This window comes from Natator depressus, chromosome 6, assembly GCF_965152275.1.
Source record: "Natator depressus isolate rNatDep1 chromosome 6, rNatDep2.hap1, whole genome shotgun sequence".
NCBI lineage: Eukaryota > Metazoa > Chordata > Testudines > Cheloniidae > Natator > Natator depressus.
In genome coordinates, this window is record NC_134239.1 from 29869552 (window position 1) to 29887286 (window position 17735).

A 17735-nucleotide genomic window follows, 5' to 3' on the forward strand; every position below is an offset into this window, starting at 1 on the left:
TTATTTAAAGATTAAACAGCTAAAATCTAATTTAAACAATAATCCTAAATGTAGTCTGTAGAAAACTAGCTGAAGTAATACTTCCTAGTTTTATTTAACAAAGTCCTATACTTCTGCAATTCGGTACATAAGAAATGAGCATGGTTTTAAGTTTGATCATAAAGTTATTTTGTTTGTGATGACTTACCAGTTACATAAATAAATGGAAACTTGATAATTTATAATAGGAAAAAATCATGAGCATCTTTCATAGGAAAGAGCAAAATTGTTTGACCAGTCAGTTTGCTTATTTTATTTGATTTTTAGATTCACTCTTTTTATAAATCTCTCCAACATGCGAAAATACTTTGAACTGTTTTAGCAGAAAGACTATGAATAAATTCAACCTGGAAATCTTTGTCCTGCACGTTGCAGCGTTTTGTTTTTCTATAACATAATGACAAAAACATCAGTTACAAGATATCAGGTCAATTATTCATTCCAGTTACACCTGTGTAAATCAATGGAATTACTGTGCATTAATGTCAGTGCAACTGAGATCGGCATCTGGGCCACTGTTTCTTAAAGAAGATGAGAATATTTTTTCCACACTTCATAGCTGAATGGTTCTGATGGACATAGTTTCCATTCATATCTTAATTAATAGCATCTCAATGGAGTGAAATGTAGAAGTTTCCAAATTTCCATGTGGTCTTTGTGCTGAGGTACCGGTTTGTATGCCCTCAGCTGCATATCCGATTCAGTTTCACTGAGGTCTGTCTAATTGCTTCTCCATTCATAAAGCATTGCCTGTTGCTTGTGAAACCAGTATGAAACAGTAGCTGTTAATTATTTAAAACTTCCTTACAGTTACAAAATTAACAAATATCTCCACCATTAACTTTTCCCCACAAGTTCAGAAATTGTACCGAGTTTTAAGTAAAATATCAAATGCTGCTATTGAGGTTTATTGAATGATCTTAACTTTTTTATTTATTATGAAGTACGGCAGCAAAAAAAGTAAGACAAATACATATTGTGACCAACAGCTAGGATTTGTTTCACTCTGAATACTCCTTTCAAATAAATTTAAATATTTGGGGATATAATCCCATTATGATGTGTATTAGTTTCTATTAATATTAGTGGGTTACATGCACATCAGGAAAAGTAATATGCAGGGTACCTAAATGCTGTGATGATAGATACCTGATAGTGAATAGGTAGATATGGGCCAAGTTCTGTTGTCTATTGTGCTCCATTCAAGCCAATGGAATTGTTCCAGATTCACACTGGTGTGACATGACAACATAATCTGGCCCTATGACTATGTCTCAAAATTGATGAAGTTAGTAACAAGAACTCTTAGGTGGAACTCAATGAAAATAAGCAGTTTTCTGTTCATGCTGGTTCCAACTGTCTTATATAGTTCAGGGGTGGGCAAACTTTTTGGCCCGAGGGCCACGTCGGGGTTGCGAAACTGTATGGAGGGCTGGGTAGGGAAGGCTGTGCCTCCCCAAACAACTTGGCCCTGCCCCCTCCCACTTCCCACCCCCTGACTGCCCCCCTGAGAACTCCCGACCCATCCAATCCCCCCTGCTCCTTGTCCCCTAACCACCCCCTCCCAGGACCCCTGCCCCTAATCACCCCCGGGACCCAACCCCCTATCCTACCCCCCCATCCCCTGACCGCCCCCCCCCATCCCCTGACCGCCCCCCCCCCCCCCAAATTCTGCCTTATCCAACTGCTCCCTGTTCCCTGACTGCCCCGACCCCTATCCACACCCCCGCCCCCTGACAGCCCCCCCCCCGGGACTCCTATGCCTATTCAACCCCCCTGTTCCCCGTCCCCTGACTGCCCCCCCCCCCGAACCTCCGCCCCATCCAACCCCCACCCCCCTTACCATGCTGTTCAGAGCAGCAGGAGCTCACAGCCCCTCCGCAGCCAGCCACGCTGTCCAGCAGGAGCAGTGGCCCGGAGTGCTGGTGGTGTGGCGCGCTGAGGCTGCAGGGGAGAGGGGCTGGCGGGGGAAGGGAGGCGGGCGAGGCTCAGGGGCTGGGCAGGACGGTCCCATGGGCCGGATGTGGCCTGCAGGCCATAGTTTGCCCACCTGTGATATAGTTATGTGATTTCACCGCCACTGAATTTCACTTTGTTTTGAGTTCAAATGAGCTGGAAATTCAAACATACTTAGCTGCAACCACTCAGTTCCATGTGGCTTTTTGGGATTGCAACTTATACATCTATCTCCTGAATCCATGGAGAGAAGAAGTTTGCTGACAACATGGCCCAGGTTCACGAAAAGGGTTTGCAAATGTGGGCAGAGTTTCAGGCTTGAAATGAATCTAAAACCTGGTGAAGAAGTTTACCTGCTTTTGAATGTCATGACCAAAGATTTACATAGGTCTGTTGGTATTTCTGAGAATAAAGCTAAATAAAGATGTCTTCCTTACAGTATTGACAAGACATTTGTGGATTAAAGAATTACACAGACAATGTGGACATGAATTTACTTGAATTAGAAAAATATCTTTACACTAGTTTTATTTTTAAATGATACAGGAAAAACATATCCCTTGCTTATGATTGGTCTTGAACTAAATAAAGAACCTTTTAAATAAATCTCTCTCTCTCATAAAATCCAGTTTTAGTATGAGTTACAAACAGCAAATATAATCTTGTTAGTATTTTTATCACCCAGTCCTGTTTTCTCAATGTATTTTTATAGATCCATGAATCTCCCAGTACTGGTAGGGGACCTAAAGCTTGTGATTAATGAACCAAGTAGATTGCCGCTGTTTGACGCCATCCGTCCCCTTATCCCATTAAAACATCAGGTGGAATATGATCAGCTGACGCCTAAACGATCAAGGTACATGTAGAACAATGTAGGTCACATGAACACAAGCAGGAATTCTTGATTGAAAAGTAATTTATTCAGCCACGTTTTGATGAATAAAATATCTATATCCTGTGCACGCTATCACAGACACTGAAGTTGTCTTAGATGTAGTTCTTTGGGGACTGAATTTATTGTTTGGACTGAAATGTGTCTGTTGAAAATATTAGTCACATATTATCTTTTCAGGTCTAAGCATGACAACTGAAAATATTTTAAGCAGTAACTAAAAATACTTAAAATGAAGCTTCAGTTGTCACAACTTGTCATACTGTTGTTCATTGCGATACATTCCACATTTACAGAAAGCTGAAGGAAGTGAGACTGGATCGTTTGCATCCTGAAGGGCTTGGAATAAGTGTGCGAGGAGGACTGGAATTTACTTGTGGCCTCTTTATCTCCCAACTAATTAAAGGTGGACAAGCAGACAGTGTTGGGCTTCAGGTAACAAAACACATTCTTGGTCATACTGCTGCAACAAGCCCTCTTATTATGATCTGAGGAAAGAATCCAGTCAGAAATGTTCTTTAATCTCTTTATGTAACTGTCACTAAGGAATTTACGCTTTTAAGTTTTTTTTCCTTTTTAATCAAATTCATGAAATGTGGTAAATCAGCCAGTGCTATTAATATTTTCCTCTTCCTCCCACCCCCTTATTATTATGTAAACCAAAAATTCTTTTTCATGTTTGATTGTATATGCCAGTTCTGAAGAATGGCATAAAAGGAGGATTATGTGAGGCACCTGAATTCACGCTTTATATCCAGCAATATCCAAATGTAAAATACATTCAACAGAAGATCTTCTCTAACTGGAAAACATAAGAACCTTTCAAGTTGCGAAAAGCCTAATAAATGTAGGACACAACACTTAAAATAAAGGATAAACAATGAAAATCAGGAATAACAATTTAAAAAATGTAAATTTTGCCTAATAGGGAAATAATCTCTTAAATGCAATTAGATTTTAATTTTAAATTTCATTTATATCTTACTATTGTTTAATATTTATACTGTGGTAACGTCTAAAAGCAACAATCAGGTTAGAACCCAAGTGCACTAGGTACTGTAAAAACACATAATAATAGCTTCTTCTGTGGATAAATTCCTGGGATAAATAATGCAGTAAAACCAGTTCTTTTGAAGACATAAAATATGGATGTGGTGATTTACAAAGAAAAAGGGGCTAATACCAAATGAAGAGTAGAAAAATGTGCATCATTTCTTGTTCCTCCTCCTTGTTCACACATACATCGTAACTGGGTGAAAGAGAGAAAATTGTGAATGAAAATGTCTATTAAGCCATATGCTGGACCTCTCTTTATCAGAAATAAGAATGCTTAAACTATCTAACTGGAGGGGAGTGCGGTAAGCGTAGATGTTTGTGAGTAGGATGGAGTGTTGCTGATTTATTTTTTCTGGCTAATTTTGATTATGAGGGGAATAAGTTGCTGGACGTGCTGGCTTCTATGGATTATATTTAATATTTGCCCCAAATGCATCAGATTAGGTACTTCTTAATTTGATATTTAAATGGAATAAAATAAAATAGTGCACCTTCTTACAATCCCTTTCCTGAAGATTCATATGCATCACAGGCTACATGTAGTCACAATTGGCCTGCCCAATTCAGGTAACTCACCCAGAGACTTTTTTTTTTTTTTTAAGATTTTAAACAAATGTTCGTGTGTGTGTGTATATATATCCATCTACTAAACCAGAGTCACTGTTAGATTAGTCTCATCTACTGATATAGAGAAAGTGATTCAGCTCCAAGATCTTAATTTTGTAGCTCTCCTTCATGGCTGGTGCAGAAAAATTTGCCAAGAGATACAAGCCTGAGGCACACTTGTTGTGGACTGTGGTCAATCAACAACTCACTTCTCCATCAGGAATTTGCTAGGAGAGGAATACAAGAAGCAGATCTTAATCTATCATTCAGGAGCTAGCCCTGTGAGCTGCTCTAGACATTCAGAAAGGGGAGAGTGGACAGCTGACACATTCTCAACCTGTGGTCAGTTCATTCGAAGTGTTCTCACTCTTCTCTTCATTCATTGCAAGAACAGGGAAAGCAAGACAGAGGACAGTCACATCTGGAAGATACTAATGTGACTGAACAGTAATGAACTTAATGGCAACTATATAAGCTGTCGAACTAACACATTCATGTAGTGCTACTAATCACTTGTCTCCTATTCACCAGTTGTCTTAAACCAATACCAGTCATTTGATGCAGTCTAGGTAAGGTTGTTTTCAGCCAACCTTGATTCGGAAATGCACTCAGATGCTGTGCTCTTGGAAGATCAAAGCTTGTTAAGGCAACCCATTCATTCTTCTTGGTGAAAGTGCAAGTGGGAAGGGCAGCAATAGCTTCACCTAATATTTGACTGCCCTAGTATTCCACATTGATTCATTGTCTCTTGTGAGTCTTCGCAGGAACTCTGAGCCAGGTTGTACCAAGCACACAGTAGTTCAGAACTCCATTTCTGTTTCTCAGACACAGACAAAGTGTGAATAAAGAAAAAAAAGATCCCTGAATGTGTTACTGTGAATGTGTTAGACTTCAATTATATGTATTAATATGAACAGATGGTGTTTTGCTGCTAATCTAACTGTCTTGCTTGGGTTTGTTGATATTATGTGGTAAGGATCAGCTTAAGGTGCCTCCATAATAGGCGGCACTAGCCACTTTCTAAAACCAAGTGAATAAGGAGAATTGACAGGCTGTTCATTGTTCTAAATTGCTGTCTCATGGTAAAGCCAACTGCTTCTGAAATTTCACCCATCTGCATTATTTAGCTAAATCTCTACACTTTTTTATTCCAAAAATGCAGTCTGAGAAAAGGTTTAATGATCTTTTATCATAAAATCAGTTTTAGCCCCCTTTTTTTTAATCCTAATTCATTTCTCATGATGATTATTCCTTGAAGTGGTTTCTGCATTTCTAAATGTTTGTATAGTCAATGAATTTGACTGAAACATTTGAAGTTTTGACCTTTTTTTTCTATGACTTTTTGATTTTTTTGAATGAAGAGCATTTATCCTTTTCATGTTTTATTGTTTCTTCTCTGTTTTGTGCTGCTTTCTCAGATACTCATATCTGTGAGGATTCTCTTGAAAAGAGAGGTTTTGAGATTAGTATGAATAATGAAAGGAGAAGAAATATACAAAAACAGAAATTTGAAAAGGTCGACATGACTATCTTATTTTAATCATGACACAAGTTCTCTTTCTTGAAATGTAAAGGCAAAATAAAGGTATTATCTAACTTCATGCTGTTACAGCCTTTATTAGGAATTTTTCTACAATGCATTGGATGTGTTGACAAGTATATAGGATGCACTATACAACCTAATTCTCCATTGCCTTGCACCTTGAAAAAATACTGCCACTCCATTTTACACACACGGCACTCTCACTTTGCATGTTGTAAATGACTACACAAGATGTAAGGTAATAGAGAAGGAAACTGAAAACTTGGTCAGATATCCCATCATTACATTACCTCTTTAATGAGAGATGCTACATGCAGTAATAATTGGGCTCAATGGGACATAAAAACATTGTGGTATCAGTCTTAATTCTGAACTTCCTTGGTTTTGTAAGTCAGGGCTTTAGTATTACTACTAGAATGGCAAGAGCCATTCTGAGACAACCTAGAACCTTGGTTTCAGAGTGGTAGCCATGTTAGTCTGCATCAGCAAAAAGAATGAGGCGTACTTGTCGCACCTTAGAGACTAACAAATTTATTTGGGCATAAGCTTTCGTGGGCTAAAACCCACTACATCAGATGCATGGAGTGGAAAATACAGTAGGAAGATATATACACAGAAAACATGAAAAGATGGGAGTTGCCATACCAACTCTAACGAGACAAATAACTTAAGGTGGGCTATTATCAGCAGGAGGAAAAAAAACGTTTGTAGTTATAATCAGGATGGCCCATTTCAAACTGTTGACAAGAAGGTGTGAGTAACAGTAGGGGAAAAAGAAAAGGAGGACTTGTGGCACCTGAGAGACTAACAAATGAGCATGGGGAAATAATTTTTTGTTTGTGTGATGACCCATCCACTCCCAGTCTTTATTCAAGCCTAATTTGATGGTGTCCAGTTTGAAAATTAATTCCAGTTCTGCAGTTTCTCGTTGGAGTCTGCTTTTGAAGTATTTTTGTTGAAGAATTGCCACTTCTTTTAGGTCTGTAATTGAGTGTCCAGGGAGGTTGAAGTGTTCTCTGAATGGTTTTTGAATGTTATAATTCTTGACGTCTGATTTGTGTCCATTTATTCTTTTGCACAGAGACTGTCCGGTTTGGCCAATGTACATGGCAGCGGGACATTGCTGGCACTTGGTATATATCACATTGGTAGATGTGCAAGTGAACGAGCTCCTGATGGTGTGGCTGATGTGGTTAGGTCCTATGATGGAGTCCCTTGAATAGATATGCGGACGGAGTTGGCAACGGGATTTGTTGCAAGGATAGGTTCCTGGGTTAGTGTTTTTGTTGTGTGGTGTGTGGTTGCTGGTGCGTATTTGCTTCAGGTTGGGGGGCTGTCTGTAAGCAAGGACTGGCCTGTCTCCTAGTGTCTGTGAGAGTGAGTGATCGTCCTTCAGGATAGGTTGTAGATCCTTGATGATGCGCTGGAGAGGTTTTAGTTGCAGGCTGTAGGTGATGGCTAGTGGAGTTCTATTACTTTTTTTGTTGGGCCTGTCCTGTAGTAGGTGACTTCTGGGTCCTCTTCTGGCTCTGTCAATCTGTTTCTTCACTTCAGCAGGTGGGTATTGTAGTTTTAAGAATGCTTGATAGAGATTTTGTAGGTGTTTGTCTCTGTCTGAGGGATTGGAGCAAATGCAGTTGAGCCTGACTGTAGACAATGGATCGTGTGATGTGGTTTGGATGAAAGCTGGAGGCATGTAGGTAAGTATAGCGGTCAGTAGGTTTCCGGTATAGGGTGGTGTTTATGTGACCATTGCTTATTAGCACTGTAGTGTCCAGGAAGTGGGATCTCTTGTGTGGATTGGTCCAGGCTGAGGTTGATGGTGGGTTGGAAATCGTTGAAATCATGGTAGAATTCCTCAAGGGCTTCTTTTTCATGGGTCCAGATGATGATGATGATGTCATCAATGTAGCGCAAGTAGAGTAGGGGCGTTAGGATATGAGAGCTGAGGAAGCGTTGTTCTAAATCAGCCACAAAATGTTGGCATATTGTGGGGCCATGCGGGTATCCATAGCAGTGCCGCTGACTTGAAGGTATACATTGTCTCCAAATGTGAAATAGTTGTGGGTGAGGACAAAGTTACAAAGTTCAGCCACCAGGTTTGCCATGATGTTATCGGGGATACCGTTCCTGATGGCTTGTAGTCCATCTTTGTGTGGAATGTTGGTGTAGAGGGCTTCTACATCCTCAGTGGCTAGGATGGTGTGGACTCACCTGAGTGTGACTTAACCCCATAAAGAAGTAGACTAACCTTTCAGTATCCTGAAACTGTGCTACTGATCTCAAACATGTAAGGATTCGAAATAGATCAGAAGGAAGTTGAATTAAAACAATATAATGACACAAGAAAGTAAAGGAATGCTGAAATGAGGGCGTCTTTCCAGCGTTCAGCATATGTTCACCCTTTCAAAAAGTATTTAAATAGTTCCTCTCTGTGTGTCCTCTCTGTGTGCAGACATAACTTCCACCAATATTAAGAATAATGTGCATTTTTTGATAGGAGTCTATTAATAGATTTTAAGGTCAGAAGGGACCATTATGATTGTCTGGTCTGACCTTTTGAATAACCCAGGCTATAGGAATTTACACACCACTCCTGCATTGAGCCCAGTAACTAGTGGAGGAACTAGTGCATATCTTTTTAAAAGACATCCAATCTTGATTTGAAGACTTTAATTCATGAAACAGCCAAAGCACAGCAATGGTTTGGCCATTCCCCCTTTTTCCAGGCCATAACGACTACCCTGAAGTAGGGCCACTATATGCCTACGCATCTCCTAAAACAGCATTAGATTTCACAGTATAGATTATCTAACTAATAATGTACATTAGAACGGCTAGATACAATCTATTAAAGAGAGTGGCTCAGTTTCAGCATTGGTGTAAGCAATGTTCCATTGACTGAAAAGTTTTTAATATGTTAACTAATAACTGGGTTAAATATGTACAATAATCAGGAGGTGCTAAAATATATATTCCTGAAGCATATCTTTCAGGGCTATTACTTTAAACTCAGTGAAAACACCTGCATTATTGTTTTTTTATTTTGTTTTAAGACCATGAATCAATTAAAATGGGGTCTTATTGACTCAGGGGATTTGTAAGGGGATTTGTAATGGGATAATGAAGACTTTAATCTCTAGGTCACTGATTTTGATTTGACCACAGCCACTGGTGACTGAAAATTGTTACAGTCAGATGGTGATTTTGTGGTCTATGTGAAAAAGAGTTGGTGATTCTGATTCCAGTTTGAAGCCTTTATGTCAGGGGTTTTCAAACTAGGGGTTATGGCACCTCAGGGGGGTCACAAGCTGTCGGCTCCATGGGGCTGTCAGCCCTGAGCAGGCCATATGTGGGGCTGTCAGCTCCAAGCCCCCGTTAAATAAAAATTAAATTAAAACCCCCGTTTTTAATTTATAAGGAGGGTCATACTCAGAGGCTTGCTGTGTGAAAGGGTCACCAATACAAAAATTTGAGAACCACTGCTCTATGTCATGAAAAGCGTCATCAAAATTGGGAATGCAGAGCTTTGTTTACAATCTGATCAGAGACGCCAAGGGCAGAATATGCATGGAAAGTGAACGACTTTCACCCTTACAATTGGTCCTTGTAAATCAGAGCTGAAACACAAGTAGGTCAGGTTATCCCTCTTCTTGAGTTAAGCACAACAGAGGGCTCAAGGAGAAGTAACTTTACATCACCTTTGCACCTCTCCTGGTCTAGAAGCAGCTAGGGGCCATTTTGACCCCTAATGCAGATTAAAGTAGCCTGAAGGTTGCCCTAATTTGGGCCAGTCCAGCAGCCAGGAATAGCCAGAATATAGGGACTCCCCAGCTATTGCCCTACATCCCCTCTCTTAGGAACACTCCCATATTGTGCATTGTGTGAAGAGGCTGGAGATCTGAAAATGCAACTGGAGACAAGGAGGACCCCTCTCCTAGCTACCTTTACCAGGGATGGCAGCTAAATAGGAGGAAAATAAACTAGCATGGCCCTCAGGGATTTGATGCACCAGTAGAACTGGAGCTGCAAAACCAGAAGTGGCAGAGGACTGTCAAGAGTAGTTGAAACAAAAATCGCACCTCTAATTGACATGAGTGATACTAGTGCAAAAATTCTGTTTAGGCCAGACCAAACTCTAAGTGGCTCTGCAGTGTGCTACCACAGAACTGAGATTTTTCACTGTGGCATAGCGCTCCATCACACTAGGTTCATCCTTTCTCTGAATATACTGGATTTCTATGAACTACAGTTTTCTGCAACTTGCAAGGCTCACAAGGCTGTGAGGATATTTTGTGTAGCACTACGCCTGAATTCTTTTTATTTTGGACTGATTTATCTTGATTCTCACCAAGGCTCCATTTAACCCAATGGAAAATAACTTATTCTAAATGGAAATTGTTTATTTTGTAAAGATTATACATGGGATAAACCCAAAAGTCCAAAGACATTCAAATACCATGTTTACGGTTAAATGGATCACCCTGACCTACAGAAATAGCCATGGGAGGCAGGACTGAGATGAGTGAAAACCTTGCAAAGATTCTATTACTGAGTTTTCCTAGAATCATTCCACTGGAGGGCAGGGATCACTCACCTATCCCACCTGCCTAAAACAAGCAGTGATTCCCTGAAGATTCCTCAGACCCCTTCCCAAAGGATCTGCATAGACTCCAGAGGATCTGCACAAGTCCAGCTCCCTTTGCACAGAAGCCCTGTGCCTTCACATCATCTCTGAGCCCTCCTGCTGCACTTCTTAGCAGTGCAGCCTCATTGCAGTCATGCTGCCAGAGTTAATCCAAGCCACTACTTCCCCAAGAGCCTCCTTTATTTTTCAGAGTGAAGGAGACCACATGAGTTAATGTCGCTTCAGATTTATCTCTTAGGCATCCCTCCCTGGCCCATCCCTCTATAGCTTTGCATCTGTGGCGAGCAATGGTGCCGCGGAGTATCTGCCATGTATGCTAAACTGTCATGTATACCTCCACAAGCCTAATGTGGGTCAGGCAATCTGGGTCAGATTATTTAAGAACAGGTCAAGTAGGCAGTAGTGGGAACCATGTACTGAGTAGTCCTGCAAAAATTTAGGTGACCAGACTGGAGGCTCCATCTATTTTAATTTTTTTTTTATTGCAGATGGGATTTCCAAAGCTCTGAGTGCTGACCTAGCTCTGTTCCTATTAAAGCCCATAGGAAAACTCCCACTGACTTCAGTGAAAGCAACATGAAGCCAGTTCTGATCCTTTTGAAAATTCCGCCCCATATCTTCCCCTAGATGATGATTTTGTTTGCCCAGTAGGTGGAGCAAGCACATCAGTTAATAGTTGTGAACAGACAGGATTTTTTCCATTCTGTGTGTGAAAACATCTTTATTTCCTTCAGGAATCCTGTACTTTTATGTGTGAAATTGACGTTTTCATTTTTATGTTCTTCTGTTGCTCTACTGTATCATCCAATCAGTGTTTTAAAAAAAGCCATAATGAGACGATTGAGGCAATTACACTCAGTCTATCAGAGTATGCTATTGTTATTGTACAGCACGGCACTTTAGAGGCAAAATAAAATGTTGTTTGCTGCATGGAGGCTATCATAGGAATACATGATAAAGTGACACAAGGAGTCCCATTAATGAAAACAGGTGAGCATGTCCTCACCCATTAGAGGAAGAGTTGTGCAATTAAGTCTTTATAGCCGTAACAGACCAGAGTTTCAACATGAGTAAGCATGGCAGTAGTACCATACTCTACTCCCAGTGAAATCAGGAATAATTCTCAGTATGAGTAAAAGTGGTAGAATCAGGCCCATTGAAGAAAATGACTTGTGTTATTAATTTTTTTAAAAAAAATCTCCCTACAATAAAAAGAAAGCTAAGGGCATAAAGTCAAGCTTTCAAAAGTTAGGAAATACCAGAGTTAAGGTTGCCTATGAAACCTTAATGTGGCCTCCCCATGTGTGTGCATTATGATACAATCTCTATTTACACGATTGCATAGTATTTTTTCCACAAGCTCCTTCCCTCATTCACTGTGCAGGATGGATGATGCTCCTCCCACCCTTCCCACCTGTCTGTCTTCCTGACCTGTAAGCTCCTTATATCTCTGTATTGCAGACAGGCTGCTGCCTTCTCCACACTGCCTGAGCATCAGCTAAAGGAGCACTTAGAACTGCTCTCAGTTCCAGGGCCTGGTACCACTGCAGCCTCAGGCAGCTGGGGAGAACAACTGAAGGCAAAGTCCCGCTCAGTCTCTGCAGCCCTGTGATGGAGCATGTCTGGAACAGATGGAATCAGGGTGACAAACCTCAACTAAGCATCTGGGTAACCCCCCTGCTCCATTACCAAAGTTCAATACCTGCTCCAGATCATAGGGGTGCAAGAGCTTCTAAATGAAACAGTTGTATGACTGTTTTAAACATTGACGAAACAACATATTTTCCCCTAATTTTGCTCTCTGAACCAGCTGAGCCATTTTTACTGAAGCTTTCAACCACAAAAGTCAGCCTCAGGCAGACACCTGGCATGGAAAATTTCAGCTCAAACAGTTGCTGTTTGTCAAAGTTACATGCAACTGAAAACAGGGTCTTAAAATGGAAAGTGTGAAGCAAACTTAATTATAGGTGGCACTACAAACAATAATCCATATGTGCATATATGTCTTCTCTGTAAAACGCCACACAAAGTTTTGATGGTAAGAGCACCGTCCTGCTCCATTGATTTCAATGGCGCATTTTATATAAATGTCATTATTAACAGTAATACATATTAGATCAGTTTATGGGGACAGCCATGGAAGACCAGACAAGAAATAGACCCAAGGAATTTAGTTGTGTTGCTTGTAGAGATCAGGCAAAATACATTGGAAGTAGGGAGTAATGTTGGTAGTTTGTTATAAAAGCATTTCTTGATGGTCACTTGCATGCCCTTCTATACTGAGGATTAGTTTGTAGTTGCCTAAGGGGAGAATGTTAATGGGACCATGGATAGAATTGGTCCTGGAATCAAGCAGAGGAAAATTTTTACACCCCATTATGGTTGATGTTAGCCATATCAGACCAGCGTTTCAATGTAAATAAGCATGGAGAAACCCATGTTTGGATGCATAAGCAAGAAAGGCAGAGAATTGTGCAGGACTCTTTCTGCAGGATCTGGAGACCTGTGAACCAAAAAAAGTGGGTGGTGATCCAGGAAAGTGAAAAATAGATGAAGGATGCAGTTTGAATTAGTACAATGCATAATAGCCACAATACGGCCAAGACAACTTGATGACTGCTTCAGTTCAGGAAAGGGATGGACGCAATACAGTAGCAATTGATCATTTTCACATAGCTCTGCATTAGTGATAGAGCTGGCTGAATATTTTTCAACATAATGGTTTTCTGTTGGAAAATGCTGTTTAACTGAAATCAGAACTTTTTGTGGGGACATGTTGACTCAGATCAAATTTTGTTTTGAAAAATATTGCAAAAGAAGTTTTCCAATAAGGTTAAAATGTTCTGTTTTGACCTTATTAGAATAAGATATTTTGACTTTTTTATTCAAAACAACTTTGTTTTGAAATTTATTTTATTATATTATAAAATTCTTATATATTTACATAATAATATAAAAAGTTGAAATCAGAACAAAATATTTTTAATTTTGTGATAACAAACTGTTTCAATTGATGCAAAACAAACAGAAAGCCTTTGACGAGGTTCCCTCACCAAAGGCTCTTAATCAAATTAAGCTGTCATGGGATAAGAGGGAAGGTCCTCTAATGGATTGGTAACTGGTTAAAAGATAGGAAACAAAGGGTAGGTATAAATGGTCAGTTTTCAGAATGGAGAGAGGTAAATAGTGGTGTCCCCCAGGGGTCTGTACTGGGACCAGTCCTATTCAACATATTCATAAATGATCTGGAAAAAGGGGTGAACAGTGAGGTGGCAATTTGCAGATGATACAAAACTCTCAAGATAGTTAAGTCCCAGGCAGACTGCGAAGAGATACAAAAGGAACTCTCAGAACTGGGTGACTGGGCAACAAAATGGCAGATGAAATTCAATGTTGATAAATGCAAAGTAATGCACATTGGAAAACATAATCCAGACTATACATATAAAATGATGGGGGCTAAATTAGCTGTTACCACTCAAGAAAGAGATCTTGAGTCATTGTGGATAGTTCTCTGAAAACATCCTCTCAATGTGCAGCGGCCGTAAAAAAGCAAACAGAATGTTGGGAATCATTAAGAAGGGGATAGATAATAAGACAAAAAATATCATATTGCCTCTACATAAATCCATTGTACGCCCACATCTTGAATATTGCATGCAGATGTGGTCGCTCCATCTCAAAAAGGATGTATTGGAATTGGAAAAGGTTCAGAAAAGGGGAACACAAATGACTAGGGGTATAGAATGGCTGCCATATGAGGAGAGATTAATATGACTGGAACTTTTCAGCTTGGAAATCGATGACTAAGGGGGGTATGATAGAGGTCTATCTATGATAGATAGTCCCACAAGGGACTAGGGGTCACCAAATGAAATTAATAGGCAGCAAATTTAAAACAAACAAACAAAAGGAAGTGTTTTTTCATACAATGCACCATCAACCTGTGGAACTCCTTGCCAGAGGATGTTGTGAAGGCCAAGACTATAACAGGGTTTAAAAAAGACCGAGATAAGTTCATGGAGGATAGCAGTGGTGAGCTGGAGCAGGTTCGCACCGGTTCTCTAGAACTGGTTGTTAAAGTTAGAAGCCCTTTTAGAACCAGTTGTTCCACGAGGGACAACCAGTTCTAAAAGGGCTTCTAAATTTAACCAGCCAAAAGTGGTGCCTTAGGCACCGACTCCATGTTTGCTCCAGCCTTGGAACCCCAAGGGGAAAATTTGGTGGGTGCAGAGCATTCACTGGCAGCTCCCTGCCCCACCCCCGGCCCCAGCTCACCTCCGCTCCACCTCCGCCCCCTCCCTTGAACGCACCACCCCGCTCTGCTTCTCCGCCCCCCCAGGCTTCCAGCGAATCAGCTGTTCGCGCGGGAAGCTGGGGCAGGCTGAGAAGCAGGCTGCGGCTTCCCACTCAGGCCCAGGGAGGCGGAGGTGAGCTGGGGCGTGGCGGAGGGGCACGAGGAGTGCTGCCCACGCCGCAGCAGGTAATCGGGGGGGGGGGGGGCACAGGGGAACCGCTCCCCGCCCCAGCTCACCTCCACCTCCCTGGGCCTGAGCGCGAAGCCGCCGCCTGTTCTCAGCCTCCCCTGGATTCCCGCCGAACAGCTGATTTGCGGGAAGCCGGGGGGAGGGGGCGGAGAAGCAGAGCAGGGCGGTGCGTTCAGGGGAGGAGGTGGAGCGGAGGTGAGGTGAGCTGGGGCCGGGAGCAGGGCGGGGAGCTGCCGGTGGGTGCTCTGCACCCACCAAATTTTCCCCGTGGGTGCTCCAGCCCCGGAGCACCCAGGGAGTCGGCGCCTAAGGCCCCACTTTTGATGTGATCAGTGAGGGAGTGGCCGCTCCCCCACCCCTAGGAGCCAGAGTGACCTGCTGGATGCTTCCTGGGAGCTGCCCCAAGTAAGCACCTCTGGGACTCCCCACCTCGCCCACCGGCAGGTGCCTCTGGCTCTTAGGGGTGGGGTGGGCACCCACTACGGTGGCCCACGAGATCCTCCTGCCCGGTTCTGGGGACAGTCAGGGGACAGGGGAGGGGGGTGGATGGGGCAGGGGTCCTGGGGGGGCGTCAAGGAATGCGGGGGGGTTGGATGGGGCAGGAGTCCCGGGGGTGGGGGTGGGCAATGACCCCTTCATGGGGTGAGGAGGGAACTCGTTGTTAAGATTTTGGCAGCTCATCACTGGAGGATAAGGTCTATCAATGGCTATTAGCTAGGATGGACAGGGATGGTCTTGGTAGCCTCTGTTTGCCAGAAGCTGGGAATGGGTGACGGGATGGATCACTTGATGATTAACTGTTCTGTTCATTCCCTCTGGGAGACCTGGCATTGGCCCCTGTTGGAAGACAGGATACTGGGCTAGGTAGACCTTTGGTCTGACCTTGTATGACCGTTCTTATATTCTTATGTTAAATCTCATTCAGGACTTTACTTGAGATTCTAGAGGTATTCAAGGATTCTGCTATCTATCCAAAACATTTCTTTTCCCAGTCACAAGACCTCTACATCAAAGAGATTATCAGTTTACACAAGTTGCTTAGAGACTTTTCTACACTGATTCCTTTTTTAAACAAATCATATAACAGATTTTCCTTCTATTTCTTATTTCTAAGATTGGAGATGAGATAGTTCGGATAAATGGATACTCCATCTCTTCATGCACTCACGAGGAAGTAATAAATCTCATCCGCACAAAGAAAATAGTGTCCATAAAAGTAAGACGTAAGTAATGCAAAATTCACATGGGTTGTTACAATTCCCACAGTGACAGAGAGAATGTCATGTAGCTAATTCATAATCTGCAGGAAGATTTACCCGACATATTTTTCTCTTGCAGATGTCGGCATGATACCTGTCAAAAGGTAAACACGATCAGTCCCTTTCCTAACTTCATATCCAACATACAAATTAGATTCTTCATTTCCTCTGCAATCTCTTATCTATCATTGATATTCTAGAAAGTTGATAATGGCCAACTTTACCAATGATTAAAATGATACACATTGGCTGATTTGGCAGGATACTGCCTCATCTGATTCCCGGTCTTAATGCAGAAAGATAAGCTTGCTTATTTATCAGTGGAATCAGTCTGGAACTCAGACAAATTCCATCACCAAATTCACTTAGCAGAATGCTCCAAGGTTCTTTCATCTTCCTAACTTTCAGGGGTTGTTTTTTAGAAGCAGCCTCTGTCTAAAGCTGTCTGAAGTTTTGAAAATTATGATTGGTCTATGATGACTTTTGTTGAAAATTTGAATTTCAGTGGGGGTGGGGGGAAACTGAGGTGTTCTGATAAAAAATCTTTTAGGTTTTTGAGGGATGTTTTGACTTGCTGTATAAACTGGTTGAGATTTTTTGACTTTCGAAAAAAGTTTCCAAAAACCAATAATTTTTCAAAAAGTTTGCTAAATTATACAGGTTGTTTTTTTTTACCAGCTCTACCTCCATCTTTACTGATGTAAATTATTGCATGTTTACCTGATGTCCTTTAGACGTCTAAGTACTTGACTACAAAATCAGTATAATTCTTTATCAATCGTACCTACATTTATGTGTGGAATCAAAATACAAGGCTGGATTGAAGCCACATTCAATATACTCATCATTTTTAAACTATTTTCCTCATCATATTTAACCATTTTAGTTTTTTTTACTTCTAGCTCTCCAGATGAGCCCCTTAAGTGGCAATTTGTGGATCAGTTTGTGTCAGATTCTGGGGTAAGACACCTAATATCTTATTTTAGTAATATGCCCTCTGGGAACACTTAGCGATATTTAGCTTGCCTTTCCCCCCTGTACTTATCTTTTGAGTGATTGCATTTATTTTTATGGTACAAAAACCTGTTAAGTGAAATCTGAAACAAACAGCTATTAATGTCCTACCAGTGTGCTCCTATGTGGCCTTATCCATCTCCTGCTGAAGTCAATAGAAAAAGCTTCCATTAACTTCAATGGGAGTGGATGAGGTTGATCGTTATAAAACATAACTAAACAGCATCACCTGCAT

At 41.4% G+C, this 17735-nt stretch overlaps 1 protein-coding gene across 4 annotated transcripts in view; it reads left to right on the forward strand.

Annotated features, from left to right (window-relative positions):
* USH1C (USH1 protein network component harmonin) overlaps positions 1-17735 on the forward strand; it is a 100568-nt gene that overhangs the window by 9803 nt on the left and 73030 nt on the right. For all 4 annotated transcript variants that reach the window (XM_074954911.1, XM_074954912.1, XM_074954908.1 and 1 more), the window contains exons 3-7: positions 2708-2851; positions 3184-3322; positions 16342-16450; positions 16566-16590; positions 17389-17446. In XM_074954911.1, coding sequence (XP_074811012.1) covers positions 2708-2851; positions 3184-3322; positions 16342-16450; positions 16566-16590; positions 17389-17446 — 475 coding nt within the window. The remainder of the gene's footprint in view (positions 1-2707; positions 2852-3183; positions 3323-16341; positions 16451-16565; positions 16591-17388; positions 17447-17735) is intronic.